Below are 18,735 nucleotides of genomic sequence, written 5' to 3'. Positions count from 1 at the left end.
TTCAGGAGTTTCTTCCCAGGGTTTGAAACAAACTTCAGCAGCTGAGACCTTCAGCCTGGAGAATGAATCTTGAATTTGAAATGCCAAAATCTTTTGCCTTTTAATGCATCAGATTCTTTTCATTACTTATACATGTGAGTTGGTCACCAAGGGCCTGGTTCTTACCCTGGTTGTCACATCTAATGGAGTAGAGTGGTTCACTGCTGAAACCAGGGATTATACCAGTCTTAGAGTCTTGAACAGAGCATTCCCAATTTACCTTGTCTTTTCATCCAGTGCAGTCTGATAGCTGAGAAGTAACTATTAAAGACCTTCATAGTATTTTTACAGATTTCTTTGGGTTTTGCCCATTAAAATTTTTTATTACATATTTAGAAAAGTTGTGTGTTTTTGCTGTTGTACGTTGATTTTTGTAGTCCTCAATCTTGCTTTTGCAGTTACTGATTTAGTAATACATTCATGCCAGTAATAGTTTTCATAAATTCTTCAGGTGAAGCTGGCACATCAAACTTGTGCTTCAAAATCTCAAAACTTCATTTGTGCAAACTGCCAAAGCATATGGAAATAGTGTTGCCCCTCACCTCCTGTCTGAACTTTGACCCTGTGGGACAGGTGTGATCTCAGTTCAGATGATTTTGGTTGGGTTGTCAGATCATAATTTTGTATAGAATTGCAGTTAAGTTATTCTGTATTTGTTGATTATCTGTGTTGGCAAGTAAATAATGCAGAGATGACATCTTTACGGGCATTTTCAACTTGGATGTTATGTTCAACATAATATAGATATTATATGTGGATGTTAGGCAAGAATTTGCCATAACTCTGTGTCTTTTGTGCCCTGGAAGTCACAACTCCCTTTGCTATTCAGGGAAAATCAAAAGAATAACAACAGGTTTTCATTTCTATCTGATGCCAGAGCTTTCTTAGGAAGCAGGCATTCAGGCATTTAGACACCCAGGCAGGATTAGTGGTGTCACAAGTCAGAGGATTGAGTGAAGAAGGCTGCATGCACAAAGTCTAAGCAACTTAAACAGTGAGAAGGCTACACCACAGCTTTACAGCAGGTGTTTGTCACTGCAAGCAAACAACCTGCTCCAAACTTCCCTGTGCTGTTAAGGGCAGTCACTAACACCTTTTTTACTGGAAGCTGTGAAATGTTCTTGGATGTACCAGCCTTGACATCTCAGGCTCTGGGTTCTTATGAACCACCTTCCACTCCCAAGTGGTCCATTTTTCATGGGAACAGGGCACATATTCAGCATTTTGCCAAGACAGACTCCAAAAAGGCTCCAAGAGATCTTGAGAGTGGTTTATACTAGACCTGTACTTTATCTTGTGGTCTAGTAAGAGAAGGAACTTGTTTGCATGAATGTTTTCCTAGTTTGGCCAAAGGTTTCTAGAAGGAAGGACCTGCATCTTAAAGGCATTTTCTGCTTCGTTTTTAACTACTCAGAAAATGTTTCATTTTTCCCTACAAGCATGGTAAGATTGACCACTGTACAGGGATGGAGCCTCAGTTGTTGAAAATGCAGTTGGTTATATATTTACATGCGTATTTTGCAAAAATACAGGAAGTTTAGTTGCCAGTAGTGTGACCAAGAAGAAAGTTTCACACAGCTTAATACCAGTGTGGTTTTTAACCTGTAGTTACCTAGTTGGAATAGAGCCTTTAAGGGGACATTGCAAATAGCATAATGTCTTTGGCTGCTTTATCATACACGATACACTAATATGATCAAATAAAGTTGATGATTAAATGGTGTGATAGGACAAACAATTAGAGGGATTAGTTGGGGTTTTGATTGGTAATTATGTTGTTTCTCTTTTTGCAATCATATTCAAAACATCTGGCCTTCCTTAGCCAAAAGATGTGTCCTTTGAATTGTCAGGCACTAGGAGTGGAGCCTTTCCTGTTGCCCTGAGGTTGTGTTCAGGGCTGTGATCTCAAAGGCATGTCTCTGAAGGGTAATTAATAGCACAACTGCAGTTAGCGGCTGGCCCCAGGCTGGTACATCCTTATCAGAAGAAAACACATATGGCAGTGTGGTTTCTAAAGCCTGAGCACTTGTTTGCACAGAGAGTATCATTCATCCAGCGCAATCACCCCCCTTTCTAATAAAGAAGATACCATTGAAAAATTTTAATAGTGGTATAGTTAGCAGAGAGATAGGAGGGATTAGAGCCCCTTGGAGGATGGATGAAGAGTCTCCTCTTGACAGTGATGTCACTGGTTTATTTCATGTGGTTTGGACACTAGTGTTAATTGGCCACTGTAGTTTATTTGGAATAAAATTTCATTGCTTACCAAGTGAGGGTAACACATTTGCATGGAAAAAAATTCTAAATTAGCATAGGAGCAAAATCCAGGCAATGCCAAGTTCCTCCCTTTTCCAGTGTTGTGCTTAGTACCCGAGTTAAGCTTTCCTGCAAAAAAATTGCCAATGGCTGCAGTAAGCCCACCCTTATCAAATCTAGCAAAAATGTTATCATCCATTTCCTCAGGTCACCTCATGCTGCTGTAAAGACTCTCTTTGTCAAGCACATTTCCAAATGGAAGTAACATAAGTTCATCCCTTAAAATGAGGTCATTGCCTCTCCCCACAACAAATGTTAGGCATGGTTAGCATCTTTTTGTTGGGACTCAAGCCAGAATGCATCCTGCTCTGGCACAATGGGAACCTGCTGGGGGTTTCCCTTCACAACAGCTACTGTTAAAGATGGAGTGAAAAACAAAACCCTGCTCCCAATGTGGAAAAAAAGACTGGATTTTTAATCTGAAAAAGAAGCCACTGTAAGCAGAACACAAAGGAAAGAGAGATGAGCTTAATAAAATACCACCAGTATGGGAGGAGGCCTGTGCATGTTAAAAATAATGGCTTTGCACTTTTGAGGGTTCACTCAATAATATGTGTTCTCTTATGGGAAATAATATGTTTTCTTAAGGGATGCTCTCTAGTGCCATGGAAAAACCAGACCAGACCCTGGACTGACAGTCAGTAAAAATTTGCTAATAGTTTTTACCTTTAGCCATGAAAAATAATCTCTTACTTCACTGGAAGCACGTAAAGAAGGAGAGTGAATATGTATTTGCTAGCATGAGTCAGCATCAGCATTTTCTGGAGGCTTAAGGTAATATCCAAGTGATTTAGGAGTTAGTCTTTGCTGTAATAGAAATACTTCCGATTCATGTAGCTTTTCCTCAAAATGGGGAAACAGTTCTCAGGTCCTTGTGTACCACAGACTCTTCATCTTGTGGCAGGACTAGGGGACCATAAGGTAAAGAAGGGTTGACAGACTGAGTGCTGCTGCCAGCACAGCTTATTCAGCCTTAGCCCTTTCCTGAGATGTCCCTGGATGAATGTTGGAAATGAGCTCCAGACTGGAAAACCTGTTGTGTGCTACAGGCAGCCTGCAGTCTGCAAGCTCATCAGCCTGCTGTGCATTAGAGAAGGGATTTTTAATAGCATCAATGTTAAACGGAAATACACAAATCTAAAAGAAATACACATTGCATAAAACCTGTTTTCATTAGCCAGTTGAGTACATTTGCACATTTCTTAAAACTAGAAACAGTCCCTTTTTCTTCCAATAAAGTGTGGGGAGAGAGGGGAGAAATCATTCCATCTGTGAAGAGAAAGCTTGATATTATGCATTCACCAGTACTGGTGCTCCCATAAATCCACTGTTTATTAAATACTCTCTGAATAGCCAGTTCAGAACTAAATGCCATGCACAGCATCTGAAATTTGTCTCTCCAAAAATTAAAACACTTCTAAAAATCTTGCTTTTTAATTTTAAACTGCATATAGAGTTTGAAAAGGTAGCAGCCACAGGAGAAGCCCAAGAGGGAGCAGGGAAAGGCTTTGGGGACACAGCCTGACATCAGGGATCCAGGGCAAATGCATGGGAAGGGCTGCAATCTTTGTGGCTGACTGCAACAGCATCTGAGATTCAGGGTGCTTTGATGTGTGTCCCATGCTTGTTGTTCCCTTGATATTTGTCCAGACCATGGAGAATCAAAAGCCAATTCTCATCTTCATTTCATACTGAGATTGAGCACAATAAAAGAGGAAGGGGTCTGAACTGGCTGCAAGCATCCAGAATGCTTCTCAGCAATACTAAGGTTTAATTAGTGAAGAATGAATGTATTAGGTCTGGTTGGAGAATATCCTGTAGACAGAGTGTCTGTGTCTGTTCTCTCTGTGTGGGGTTCTTATTTTCAGATGCCAGCTAGCGTGGAAGGTGGGAATGGGCATATGGAGAAGAATTGCCCACAGAGAGGAGCACATGGGTGTCTTGGGTGATGGTTGGAAACCCAAAATCCTTTTCCCCCTACTGTGGTTTTTAATGCATTTCATATAGCTGGTCCTTTATCAGTTTATGACATGGACTTCCCGGAATGATGGCAACCCAGATAAATAATTATTAACATTATTTTTGCACTCCTTTGATCTTTAAAATCCTCCATTGATTTGAGCCTAGTCCCTGGTGCTGTTTCTGTCTGTAATACTGAGGCAATTTACAGGCTCTAGCAGGGACTCCAAGAGGCTCTCTTTTAAACAAAACAGTGCCAATTGCAAATAACATTTTTCTACTCTACCGAGGTATTTTAAAAAAAAACAACCCAACAAATTTAGGCTTAAAATACAAATGTAAAGTTGGGAAATTTTGGGTTCAGAAACGTAAAAGTTTTGGATTGATGTTTTTGATCAATTCCCTATATTTTGGATGGAGAGTGTTCATTGGTTCTTGTGGTTTTGGAAGTGACATGTTTAACAAGGCAGAAAAAAGTCTCTCTGAGCAAGTCTGAAGTAATGCCTTAGTTATAGGGGAACTGGAAGCTTTCAGAGAGGCTGAAACTGCTTTTGGTTTCCAAAAAGGTTGTCCCTGTTTCTCTCTAATGTTACTGCTTGTTTCTGCTTATGGTAGAAGTGGAAATGGATGGAGAGACTCTCAGAAACCATGTTGAACTTCTTGTACCCTCAGTCTGTTATCCCTGTGTGCAAATCTCAAAGCTCCTGTGCATGGTGGCCCAGAAAGGGTGAGCTAACCCCATCTGAGGGCTTGGGAGCATCAGCCAAGATCAGAAAAACAAGTTTTCCACCTTTCTCAGAGCACAGGAATCTGTTACACCCTGTGTGCTAAGGCAGCTCATGCACTTTCACACACTGGCCCACATCATGTTCAGGTAACTGGAAACCAGTAAGGTGGAAACTGGAAGTGCCAGCTCAGACCAGCTGAACTGAGGGAGGGTTTGGGTTATCCTGTGTGCTATTCAAGTCAGCTTCTCTGGCTGCTTCCCCATTTCTGCTGTCATGCCTGCATGTGTCAGTGCTGCTTTTCCTGCACAGTGCCCTTGTGCTGGGAGCTGTCTGAGCCCTGAGAGTCCAGGCTAACAGGTGAGCAGGATGCTGGGCCCAGCCCCTCACCAGCCCCACTGGCTACTAGTGTCAGTGCTGTGTCTGGACACTTGTAGCTGTTTTGGAGTGAGTTTTGAGGAATGACTAGCAAAGGATATGCTGCTAGCTTAGGGGATTTCTGGAGTGGATTTGTGCATCACTTAGCAGGACCTGAGTTTGGTTTGAGACATTTTTATATGGCCCCAGGCGGGGACTGTGACCTTAACTTTATCCTTTCTCCTGTCAGTGAGTGCTTCCAAGAGTCGTTAAGTCTTTAGGACCCTTAAGTCCAAAAGTCATGCCCAAGTCTGTAAAAGAAACAGGCATTGCTCTCCCTCCACAGTGAAATTGAAGTTAGGGATTAACGTGATTATCAACTATTTCTTGCTCCTTTTGCCTCTGCCCCTCCATTTTGCTGGAGCAAATAGATGGGAACATGTCTGCAGAGGAGCAGTGTTCCTTGTCTGGCGTGTATTAATGCCACTGGCGGAATCTGATTTTCCAGAGCGAGCGGCTCTGGCACATCCATTCCCCACCCAGGAGCAGCTGTAAACAGCTGATGTTAATTCTGGTCCCCCTGCTGACTGTGCCAAACTGAGATGCCACTACCCTCTGACAAAAAGGCTCCCGCTCTATTGAGTCCTCCCTCATACCTTCAGTAATGCTGATAAAATGCTGACCTGTTTTTTTACCCCAGTGACTGCTGTTGCTAAGCGCTGAGAATATGACCTGTCTCCTGTAATAATCTGCATTGCACAACTCAGATGATCTCCCAAATCAAAGCAGCTCTCAAGGCAGCTTTTCCTCCCCATAGTCTCTACAGTTATGACTGTGTACTTTGCAGCAGCACCTTGTTTTTCAGAAAGCCTGACTGAACACCAGTATTTGGGGCTGTTCTGTTGGAAGGACATTGCAGAAGCTGGATTGTAATGATCAGTGTGGCATGCTTGCAAATGAATGATAAAGAGCAGGGAATGCTGTGAGCTGGTGACTTATCACTGCAAAGTGGAATGCAAAGTGTGCAAAACTCAGCAGAAAATGAGGAGTTTATAAGTAATGGTTTCCTCCTTAGAAGGGAGAGCTTGTTTTATTGGAAGTACTGGTAAAATGATCCTGTAGCTTGTATGGGTACAAGGAGAAAAGCACTACCCACTTTTCATTTTGCTGTCATCATGCCCAAGGCTGCTTCATCCTGCACATGAAGGTGGCTTTTGATGGGCTTGGAGCAATGCTTGAACACAACATCCAGCTTGCAGTGGCTGTGTTAACAGGAGAGGAGAAAACTCTGTAACAAATCCAGAAATTTTGGATTAATAAAAATTTTATTTGAGCAACAGATAAGTAACAGAACTTTGGTGCCAGGGTGTTTCGTATTTCATTTAGCACTAACTGCCTTTATTGTTTATTCTAAAAGTAGTTGTTGCACTCTTTGAAAACATTAAAATATCTCAATGCACTGGTAGCTGCAATGGTTTAAGTCTGGGATGAAATGATACTGAGAGGGAAAGAACCCAGACAATTCCTGCTTTACCACTCTAGATGAGGGCACAAAAATACATTGACTGCCCAAGATGCCAGGGAAGACTGTGGCATAGATAAAGTCAAAGATTATGTGATTTGTCCCTCTTGAAAGCTAACCCAGTTCATTGCATTTGCTCCAAGGCAGGATCAGCATTATCTAAACTGTCCTCCATGGATATTTGCATAACTTGTTAAAACCCTCTGGGGATGGGACTTGCTCTCAGTGATTCTGTCATGACTTAACCAACATTTCTTCTGTCGTTAAGTTCAAGCTGAAGTCATCATAAAGTAAATTTGCATAGCTATCTTTAATGCAAGGTCTGAAAAAAAGGAAAATGAAGTTTATATAATGGCCCTGTACCTAGAGATTTCTGGCTTCTTCACTGAATGTGGACAGGCATTGTCAATAAAATGTGCCTTAAAATGAAGGAGAAGAGAGAAAATAGACCAAAATGTTAGCAGACAGGAGATTTTAAAATGTGCTCATTTTTAGAACCATAGGGTTTTTAATTCCACCAACCTAATCCATCAAAGTTCAGTATTTTGTTTTGGGGTTTTTTTTCAATCTTTCAGATTAGTTCTCACAGTACTGGTTGGACATTGCAAGTGGTGTGGCACTTTGAAAGGAGTGTTGTGGTTTCCCTGCAGCCCAGTCCTGAGCTTCCCTGGGCTGTCTGCCACCATGGGTGCCAGATGTGTCCCTGGCTGCTGCCCTTGCGTGTGAGACACTGCTCCATAATTCATGTTCATGTGTGAAGTCAAGCCTGCTCGGGGTTTGACCCACATTTGAGAGGGTGGTTTGGGATCCTTTCATGTCTCGTTAAGTGGATGTACAATATGCTGTGTCATTAATAATTTCTTTGCTACCAAAATGTGTTTTTATACTGTGCCCTAATTTCTAATTGGACTTCTCCTTTTTTCTTGTAGTCTGACACAAATGCAAGTTACCTAAGAGCAGCTCGAGCTGGCAACTTGGAAAAGGCTCTTGACTACTTAAAAAATGGAGTGGACATCAACATTTCAAATCAGGTTGAAGAATATTTTGGTCAAATTTTCTGGATAAATACTTTTCTTGCTGTTTCTCAGATTTCTCATTATATTTGCACTTCATGTCAAAGATAATTTACATGTTTTTTGATGAGGCATGTTTACATATCTTATCCAATTATTTTTTTTTCTTTTAAAACCCTTTACCCAGACCCATTTCACTTACACTTGGAAAATGTGCTACCTTATCTTTCATTCCATTTATATTGCATTAGATCATGGAACAGCACACAAAATTCGAGAGCCCAGAGCCAGTTTATCTTGATTTAATTCTTTCTCTGTCCTTATAATCTAGTTCTTGATTTAATTCTTACTCTGTCCTTATAATCTGGTTCTTGTCAAGTTTACCTAAGTGTAGTTTTTGTAAGCAGTTCTCTCAGTGGGAGAGGAATAGTTTGTCCCCCCATATGCTTGGTAAACTGGAAAACACTTGGTAATCCTCCTAATTGCTTTTCCTTTTCCTCTCTCTTTCTCTAAATCAGAATGGGTTGAATGCTCTCCATCTCGCTTCCAAAGAAGGGCACGTAGAGGTTGTCTCTGAGCTGATCCAGCGAGGTGCCAGTGTGGATGCAGCCACAAAGGTCAGTCAGGCCTATCTTCCTGTTCCCTTGTTCACACTGCTGGCCTGGGCACGAGGTGTTGGCCAAGTGATTACAGACTGCTGCAGCAGCAATTGCCCATTTTCCACTGCTGGGGGGGGATCTCAATAATTGTTTAATAGAAACAGTTACATATGACAGTAGATAATAGTAAATGTCCCAGATTGCTAAGGAGGAAATTTACAGAACAAATTGTATATTCCTGCTTTGGTTTCTGTCCATGCCATGTCTTCTAGAGGAACACAGCCATTAGAAGTATTCAGCAAGAAATACTATATTCTAAAGTGGCAGATGTTCTTGATTGTTTTGTTATGTATTCAAGCTCAAGTTTTGCACTCTTTTCACATGTCACCATCTCTAATTCCAGAAAGGAAACACAGCATTGCACATAGCATCCCTCGCTGGACAAGCAGAAGTCGTCAAAGTGTTGGTCACAAATCGGGCCAATGTCAATGCACAGTCTCAGGTAAGGCCATGAGTCCCTGTTTGCTGCTACCAACAACTTTGCTGGTGTTAAAATTGTTCTTCTCTTAGAAACTCTGATATTAGCAAGCATATTTGGTAGATCTTACTGTGCTAATGTTGACTCTTGAAAATAGGGTCGATAGTAAGTGAGGACAACCTCAAAACTGCCCCAGGAGTGTCCTATGACTTGTTAGAGCTGGAGAGAACTGATAGAACAGGAGAGTGGGAAAGAATGTATTCAAAGGGATCCCATTTCACATATTTCACTGTCTCAGGGTTAGTTGAGCCCATCCCCTTTCCTTGCATGAGGAGGTACTGCAGGCATATGCAGAGTTTGTAAGTTTGGTTCAAGTTCTTTGAAAAAATGTTTAGGTCTATTATAGAGAATTTGAAATAAGAGAAAACAGTACTGGAGCTACAAGCAAAGCAGTAAAACAAAACAGAAAAACTCTGGCTCAAAAAATGCATAAAGCTCAGATTGCTGAAAGTCATGTGTCCTGCATGGCACCCCATTCCTGCTGTCCCTGCTCAGGGGCTGGCAGTGTCAGACAAGAGACAGTCTTTTCGTCTGGCCAGGATCACCATTTTTCTGTATTATAAAGATGCTGGCAAAAAAAAAAAAAAAAAAAAAAAAAAAGTTTGTTAAAAAAATTACATTTTAGAGAAGGAGGGTGGGGTTTTTTATTGGTCTTTAAATAATATGAACAAAATGCTTAATGGGATCTATTTCAAGAATGTTAGTTATTTGTGGTCTATATTTCTTTTTTTTTTTCACCTGAACAAAAGAAATAAATGCTCAGTTCTTCTTTCTTACTCTTTTATACTAGCTTGATAGACCACCATTTGGTTCCAAGAACCATATAACTTAAATTTAAAGAGAACAACAACAACATAAAGTATTTTTTTATAAAATCTCCAATTGCTGTTAAGAAGTAAAACAAAGCAGAAATATTTGCCATGGTTTTCCTGTTAAAGAAATAAATCAAGATGGGATTGATAGGCTCTTTTCTGCTTGTGTTTGAGAACTTGTGTATTCAGCCCTGAAACTAAAAATAATCTGAGATTGTAAACATCTTATATAACTGCATTGTCCATACACCCTAAGGTTTTGCCACATGTTACTCTTACTTTGCTAACATACCAGAATTAAAGATTTATTTCTCCCCCATCCCATTATGGAGGCCTTTGATGTCTTTACTTGGAACACCCATGTAACACATCTTTTGGCTATTGCACATCAATACCAGGCAGACACCCCAGATGGGATTCAGCTTTGGAGGAGGTCCCTGGTGCTTTCTGTAACCAAACTGCCCTGCACCAGCTTCATCTGTGGTACTGAGCTTCACTTGAGCTTTGCCTCCTCTTTCCTTGCTTACAGTGCCTTTCCTGGCCTTCTTTAACCAAATCTTCCTGTCAAAAAAAAAAAAAAAAAAAACAAACAGAAAACAATCCATAAGTTTGAGCTGGGGCTGAATTTTACCCCTCTTCTAAGGGCTATTTATTACCGTTCAAGACAAAATGGTTTTTTCAGACTTGTGGCTGTCTGACTGTCTGGCAATTCCAGCCTTTTATAAAGAGAGAAGCAAATGTAAAATATGGGGTGGAAAGATATTTAAAACCCTACAAAAACTTAACTTAGGAGAAAAGTAATAACATTAAAACAATATTATTACAATGTTTTATAATATTATTATGTATTATAATATAATAATATTAAAATAACAATATTAATTATAATATTTGGTTTTGAGACTTTTTGCCTATTGTTTCATGAAGCTAAAAATTAGGTAGTGTTTCCTGCTTCCTTTCTAATTGCAAATGTTTGAAGCTAAAAAATTTAATCTTTGTTTCCAGCTGAGTTAGTAAGTAAATATAGAATACGTTCTGAAATGATAGGGACAAATAGCAGGCTGCTGTTCACTGTAATAACTTATAGTGTGATATATGAGGGATACACTTATTAAGTGCTTCCTGGCTTCTCTGTTTTTTAATTAAGTAGAATAATGACTGTATGGTAGTTGAAGTGTTGAACCCCTTTTCTGGAGAGTGCATTAACACATTTCTAACCCTGGGCATGGGCTCTGTGAGCCCTTCAGCCCCTGCTTTGGGCTTTCCTGAACAGAGACCAAAATATCCAACCCCTGGAACAGCAGCAGGCCCTGCCACCTGTGCAGGCCTTGTGAACATGTGGCTTCACAGCTGCTTGTTGCCTCGCTGGTGGCAAAGCTCCTCTTGGATCAAGCATCCATTTCCTCTCCAGCTGTCCTTTGTTGCCACCTCCTCTTTGTCCCCACTGCCAGTGCCACCGCGTGCTTGTCCTCGGGTCACCTGTGCCCGGTGCTGGATGTGTGCCCTGCCCCTGTGCCCCTCTGCTATGACAGTCAGGTGTCTCTCAGCTGTTCCACTGCCACAGCTCAGCCCAATTTCACTGCCAGAGCTCTGAGACTGTGGTCTCCCTCCACATCTCTCCAGGGCCCAGAACGGTGATGTTTCTCCTTTGATGTAAACATATGGCCAAACTCCTCTCGGCTCGTCTGTTTTTGCAGAACAAAACCCATTGGTTTTCTGCAAAATCTAGGTCAGTGTCCTATGTAACCGTAGCAGATATTTCAGAAATTCTCAGAACAAAAGGTAAAAAATGTATTGCCTCAATATTAATCCCAAAAAATTCAATTTCCGACTGGCTATGACCTAAGACAAAGACAAAAGCACTGACTGTAAGAGAAAAGCATTCACCAAAGAATGGGTTAAGCTCTTCAGCCTCTAATACTCGTATTGCATTGATTGAAATCAGTCACTTAAGCATAATTTGAGAGATGCTCTAATGTGGTCGGAAACACTGATAAACCTGTCTCAGACTGCTGAGAACCAATGATCCTCACATCTCCTGGTGCCTGAAATATGAAGTAGCTCAGTGCCCACAAGCAGAGTGTGCTCAGAAGGCAGCTCTGTGAGGAGATGGAAGGCAGAAGCAGCTGGCACACATGAAAGAGAAGTCAAAGCTAATGGAAAGAAGAGAAAAAAATGTTGATTACTCTGAAGAGTCTCTGCTCTTGCTTTCACCACAGACTTGTATTGTATTTCTCTGTCCCGTTTTGCATTTCCAGTGCTGTGGCTGTATTTATCAGGAATCATAACTCATGGCCACCAAATCATCAGTCCAGATGGGTTTTTAGTTTAACTTCACAACAGATGTGAAAGGGAGTGTTCTCAGTTAGCTGTGGGAGTTGTATCTGGTCAGTTGAAAGATTTTTCTGTGTCCTTTTAAATATTACCCTTCTCCCATCTTCACTTAAGCCAGTGTAGATCATGCCATTAACTCATCTGTGAGCAAACAGGTTTTGCACTTCTCACCTAATCTTCTCTCATTTGGTGGATCTGTTTTATGTTTGAAATGTTTGTGGGGTATTTACACTCTTGTTTTTGTATTTCAGAATGGCTTCACTCCACTGTATATGGCAGCCCAAGAAAACCACCTGGAGGTTGTTAAGTTTCTTCTTGACAATGGTGCCAGTCAAAGCCTTGCCACAGAGGTAAAAGTTTGAATTTGACACTTTACGAACAAAGCAAAATGTGTTTCAGCAGTGATTTCTGCCAGCTTATATCAAACTAGTCTTTTAAATACGAAATTAAAGATGAATAAAAAGCTGTCTCGGTGAAGTGTGCTAATGAAAAGGATTATGGGCTTTTCAGCAATTTAAACCATCTCTTGCTATTTCTAAAATTAAAAAAAAAAAAAAAACAAAACCTTTAACCAGAGACAGTTCTAAATATAGATGTGTTCTTAGTCATAACTGCTAATCTTTCAGGTTAAGTGCTCACATAGGAAAGCTGTGTGTATAATATAAAAGTTCTCTGTGCTCTTATTAAAAATAGTGAGCAATGAGAAGGGCAACAACCATAAGGCAGGAACAATTGTTCACCTGTGCTTTGGAGCAGCGCTGGGGTATCAGAGAAAACCCACGGTTGCTTTGGGCTTGGGGCATTTCCTGAACTGCTTCATTACCATGTTGGTACCTTCTCTGTGGCACCCAGTTACCCCACATGGTGCTGCAGGGAGAATTTCAAGCTGACAGATGCAGGATCCATCCTTGAAGACGTTCTGTGATCTTTTTAGAAGAACACTTTCTATTTCTTTCTTTAAAAGGCAATTCTAACTCAAATAACAAATATTAATTCTAACTCAAATAAGACAGCCTGTGAGGAAAATAAATGACAAATATATTAATTTTGTAAATATATTAATTAATTAATTTGTAAATATATTCATATCTGTAAATGTATGGCATTGAGAAAAGTGTTGAATTTGGTGAATTTTCAGTTGTCTTATAACAAAGATTTTGCTACCAAAACGTAAAAAGGTAGGTGCTCTCTTTAATATTTATTGAATTCTAATTGCTCTACCAGTACTGTTTCCATTAAGGAAATTATGCTTATTTGAAAAAGGCCTAGTTTTTGAAAAATATAGAATGCACAATTAATTTCTTGCCACTATACCTCATAGTATCGCTGTATAATGGTGCTGAAAGGAAATCTTATTCCACTGTGAAAAATGAATTGCTAATGGATCAAAACAATGTTTCCAAAATCACTAAAAGTTAGTTGTAACTAGAAGTGTGCATCACAACTTTCTGGAAATGCTCAAGGATATGAGAGTCAAGAAATACCAAAATAAAATACTTTACATCTGGAAAATTAATTGATAATTAGCTTTCAGAGCACTAATTTCTATTTCTTTGTAAAAACTTGGAAAGAAAGACATGGAACTTCTAGAGATGGACAGAAGGTTCTGAATTCTGAAAATACTCTTGCCATTGTATGATTTTCTGAAGAGATTTTTTAAAAAAAAATTTGAAGGGGTATTTGGTTGGGTTTTTTTGGTTTGCTTGGTATTGCTTTTCCCTTGAGCATTGTATGTCAGTTTAGGTTTTTTCCATCTCAGCTTGATGATAAGGTGCAATCTAATTTTATCCATGGAGAATTCCTTTGAAGATAGCAGACTACAAAACAGTGGCACCTTCATTGCCTTTCTTGTTTGAGACAGTTGCTTGCTTATGGGTTCTTTCTTACTTTCTCTTGGTCCAAGTTTTCTTATAAATCTGATTTCTCTTTATTGTTCTAAGTGCAAAAACTTCTGTAACTAAAGGATTGCCACTTAACTAAAAATTCTTTAAAAGTAACTATTCCGTCATGGTGTTTTAATCTACTTAAAGGAAAATAGTCGATACTATTTCCTTACAAGAAAAGATGTTGTGGGTGTCTACATCACTTTTCGGTGAAGCGGCTGAATTTTTGGATGTGTAAATGGAACAGGAAGCCAAGGTCTCCGGGGTTTCTCCAGGCAAAAGCCCCCATTTCTGCTCATATAGCTGAGCAATATTGCCAAAGCCCTCTCGTGGGGATGCCCAGGGAGGTTTTTGGCCTTCAGGGCTGCAGAGCATCTTTCACACCCTGTGTCCCTGTAGCTGTCGTGCCCTGCCCTTGCTGCTGGAGGATGGGGAGCTGCAGGCAGCAGAGAAACCTGGTTAAAGGTGCATGAAACTCCTTGGGGGGTGGGGAGGGTGTGGTGGAAATTGCTTGTTAGGATCCAGGAATTTCCATGATTTTCTTGGATTTTCTTCCCCTCAAAAATTTTGAAAAAGCTCTTCTTTTCAGGACCCCTCCTGTTTCTAATCCTAGATTAAGGTGTTTTTTTGTTTCGAAGCTAGAGAGAGAAATTCCATATTGAAAACATTACTTTTTATTCCGAAAGTTAAAAGAGTTAACACTTCAACTATGCCCTGTTGAGTGGTGATCTACCTTTTTCTGTCACTGCTGCACTTTTATTTCACAGTTACACAGTTTCACCAGGATAGCAGTAGTTAAAAAGTGAAAGAACATGTTTGCTTGCTAAGCTGCAATGAGGTTTGGTGATAGAGGCTTTGGATATATTCAAGAGAAAAACTGAATAAATAAATATCCCAAGTAGTTTGCCTTTGTGATTTTTTGAGTGATTTATGGATATTATCTTGGGCAAAGATAATTGCTCCTGGGTTGCAATGACAGATGTTTGGGATGGAGCAGGATGTAAATGACAACTCCTTCATTCTTTAGTTTTCTAAGAATCCATAGGATAAAATTAAAATTAAAATTAAAACATAAAATTATAAATCCCAGACTACTCTTTATGTATTTGAGGAATCTGCTCTAAAATCTGTTAAATAAAAACCTTCTTTTTTCAGGTTTGTTATTCTCCACCAATTTGGTTATTAGCAAATCTGAAAGGAAAAGACTTTTTTTTGTAAGAGGATTGTCTATCAAATTATTTAAATTTTCATGAAGAAAAATTGTAGTAGAGCATCACTATATTAGGAGAATATGGTATTTTTGAACAATTATTATATTTTAAATCCACATATAAAATACATTAGAGGACAGAGCTCAAGTGTTTTGTTCGTTTTTGTTTGGTTGGTTGTTTAGGGTCTTTTTAAATAATCATAAAAATGTAGATTATAATCTGTAAGGAATAGATGATAATTTAATGCTGAGACATCATTAGCAATTGTAATTTTAATATTCCAACTTTTTATACTTTTTTGGATAATTAAGCACTTACCTAAATAAGCATCTGTATAATCAACTGCAAATTTCTGAGTAATTTCACACTTTTTTCTTCCCTCGAGTCTCAGTCATTTGTGTCTTATAATTTTATGTTGTGTCTGGAGTGCCAGAAAGGTGTTTTGAGTATTTGGAACCTTGTTCACCAGCACTTTATTCTAATTTCAGGGTTATTGCAGGGTATGTTTAACTTGTTGCACTTGGTTGAGTGTGGGCCAGCCCTGTTTATAATGCTGAGATCTCTTCGCTTCCCCTTCCCAGGCTGTGGAAGGTTTGGAGCAGGCGCTGACAGTGCCCGTTGTGTGTTGCAGGATGGTTTCACACCTTTGGCAGTGGCTTTGCAGCAGGGCCATGACCAGGTGGTTTCCCTGCTGCTGGAGAACGACACGAAGGGGAAGGTCCGCCTGCCCGCCCTTCACATCGCGGCTCGCAAGGACGACACCAAGGCGGCGGCTCTGCTCCTGCAGAATGACCACAACGCTGACGTGGAGTCAAAGGTCAGTGGGGAAAAGCAAGGAGCTTGGGTGCTCTCAGGTGCTGACCACATCCAGGGGAGGTCTCCCTTGATGTGAGCTGCTCTGCTGCAGAACACAGAACTTCCTCCTCTGACACCTGATAAAGAATAGTGTTTGATTTGCCTCCTTTGCCTCTTCCCCCATTCCCTTTCTGTTTAAATGAGGGTAATTTCTCTTGTAGAAACCTTGCAAATGGAAAATAATAAGCAAAATACTATTTGAATGATTCTCTTGGAAACGAAAGCCACTCCTGAAAGCAGGGGTGAGCTGTAGGTTCTGTGCAGTGAAGTCATTTGACCAGGGGAGATCTTCTTCGGTGTGAGCTGTTCTGCTGCAGTTACACAGAACTTCCTCCTCTGACACCTGATAAAGAATAGCATTTGATTTGCCTCTTTCTCCCCCATTCCCTTTCTGTTAAAATCAGGGTTAATTTCTCTCGTAGAAACCTTGCAAATGGAAAATAATAAACAAAATATTATTTGGACAATTCTCTTGGAAATGAAAGCCACTCCTGAAAGCAGGGGTGAGCTGTAGGCTCTGTACAGTGAAGTCATTTGACCAGTTGTCTGTGCAATTGCTGCTTGGAGAACTTTGGTAAACATGTAACAATTAAGCACTCAAAGTACTCGCTCGTTCGGCTTCCAACCTGTGGAGCTTCCCGTGTGTGCTGGGCGTGCTGCCATCCCAGCTGCCGTGCCACACAGCCATCATGAAGCTTTCCGCATCCATGTCACCGGTGGTGGACTAACCGTTCATTTTTTCCCCCTCTTTGCTTTCCAAATGTGTTAACCTAGATGATGGTGAATAGAACAACAGAGGTATATATAAATATATATATGCATCATCACTCCTCCATGACTTAGTGCTGCTGCATCATTTCTCCCTCCTGTCTGCATTGCATATTATAGGATAGACACCTGCTTTAGATGAAATGAAGTAGCATGTGCTAGAGAAGACTGTAGTTTAGAGACCAGGGCTTTCTGCAGCTGAAACTAGGGTTTAAAAGTAAGAGTGAAGCATTCTTGGGAACTGCCTGCCATAATAAAAGGGCCGTATTACGTGAGATGGAGCTTCCAGGGACTCTCATGGAGCATGTGTTTATCAGATGTTTTAAGAGCTGCAGACAACCCTGTCATGTTGTGCATCCAGGTCTGATTCTAGGCTTCTGCATGACACTTACCTTGATGGTGTCAGCAAATAGAATGATCTGAGGGCGGTTTTACAGATGCAAAACTCCCAAAGCAAGGCAGTGGCAGCTAGCATGGCTTGCTAACAATTTAGAAATGCATCTAGTTCCCATAAGGTTTCATACTTTGCAGGACTGATGGAATTGCTGCATGTTTTAGCATTATTTTTAAAGGAAGTAAAACTACTTAAATGTGAAAATCAGTTGCTGAAGTAATTTTATCAGTAAGACATCTTTTAATTAGGGTGGTAATTCGTGCTGTCTGAACATAACCCAGTGTGATTGCCCACAGTGGGAGAGTGATCTTTATGGTGCTAGCCCTTGGAAAAAAAAACAAAACCATATTAATAATTTAAAACAGTCTTTGATGTTATTTTCATTTGCATCTGCTTTGAATTTATACAAATCAGTTAGAAAATGTCATTAAATGACTTGTATTTGAACTTCTGCAAAGAATCTCTAAGAGATTTCATTTGCAGGATTGACAGAATACCAATAACTGTATTTTTCTAGTTAGAAGCTAATTTCTTATAAAATTCAGATCATTGCTTTAATGCTCAAATGTTTTGCTGCTGTTTTCCTGGAATAACTGAAAGTTTTATTCAACTTCTTTTCTTCTAGAATAATTATGTTAATTTTTTTTCCCTCCTGCATAGCAATGTGATTTTATTTAGATTCTCTGAGATGCTATAAATAAACATCAATGAGTGAAAACTAGTACAGAATTGGAGTGGTGACTTGCAGCAGGCTCCTATTACTAGCTTTTGTCAGTGATGTGCCACGAATTGTGGAGTACTAGTGCGATGTGGTTTTTTTAAAGTATCTATTGGTTGTGTTTTGTTTTGTTTTTTTGCAGAGTGGGTTCACTCCCCTGCACATAGCTGCTCACTATGGGAATATAAATGTAGCCACGTTGCTGTTAAATCGGGGTGCTGCCGTGGACTTCACTGCAAGGGTAAGTGTGGAGTCACTTATGTTAAATTTGCTTTGTCACCATGTGGCAACACCTTTTGCACAGAGGGGTGAGGGGCACATCACTCTCACCAGCCAAGGGGCCCCACCTGGCTGAGCTGGCTCTGCCACCATCTGCTGGAAAGGGGCTTTCCCTGGGCTGCTGAACCCAACCTGAGCTTGAGACCTTGCCTCCCAAAACTTCTGTTTTTGTCAAAAGGAGCTGCTGTTTTCAGGGTTCCAGCCTTGCAGAAGGTAGGCTGGGATCCAGTGGCACAAATGCTTCCACCTGTAGCTGTAACATATGGCAGGAGTGATGTGTCCCTGCCGATTTCTCCTCACCATGCAGTTGCTTCCAGTGAGCATCAGGTGTGATAGTGAATGAGGCATCTGTGCTTTCACTGCATGCAGGAGAGCCAGGTGATTCATAAAGAAAATCTGAGAGAATGGATGAG

At 40.3% G+C, this 18,735-nt stretch overlaps 1 protein-coding gene across 1 annotated transcript in view; it reads left to right on the top strand.

Annotated features, from left to right (window-relative positions):
- The window catches only part of ANK3 (ankyrin 3), a gene marked incomplete at its 5' end in the record, with an annotated part of 195,921 nt that overhangs the window by 48,278 nt on the left and 128,908 nt on the right, over positions 1-18,735 (top strand). The window contains 6 exon segments of the mRNA XM_083866821.1: positions 7,848-7,949; positions 8,450-8,548; positions 8,934-9,032; positions 12,466-12,564; positions 15,940-16,125; positions 18,186-18,284. Coding sequence (XP_083722947.1) covers positions 7,848-7,949; positions 8,450-8,548; positions 8,934-9,032; positions 12,466-12,564; positions 15,940-16,125; positions 18,186-18,284 — 684 coding nt within the window.

Source organism: Zosterops lateralis, assembly GCF_965231275.1.
Source record: "Zosterops lateralis genome assembly, chromosome: 8".
Lineage (NCBI taxonomy): Eukaryota > Metazoa > Chordata > Aves > Passeriformes > Zosteropidae > Zosterops > Zosterops lateralis.
This window is presented reverse-complemented; position numbering and strand designations above follow the sequence as displayed.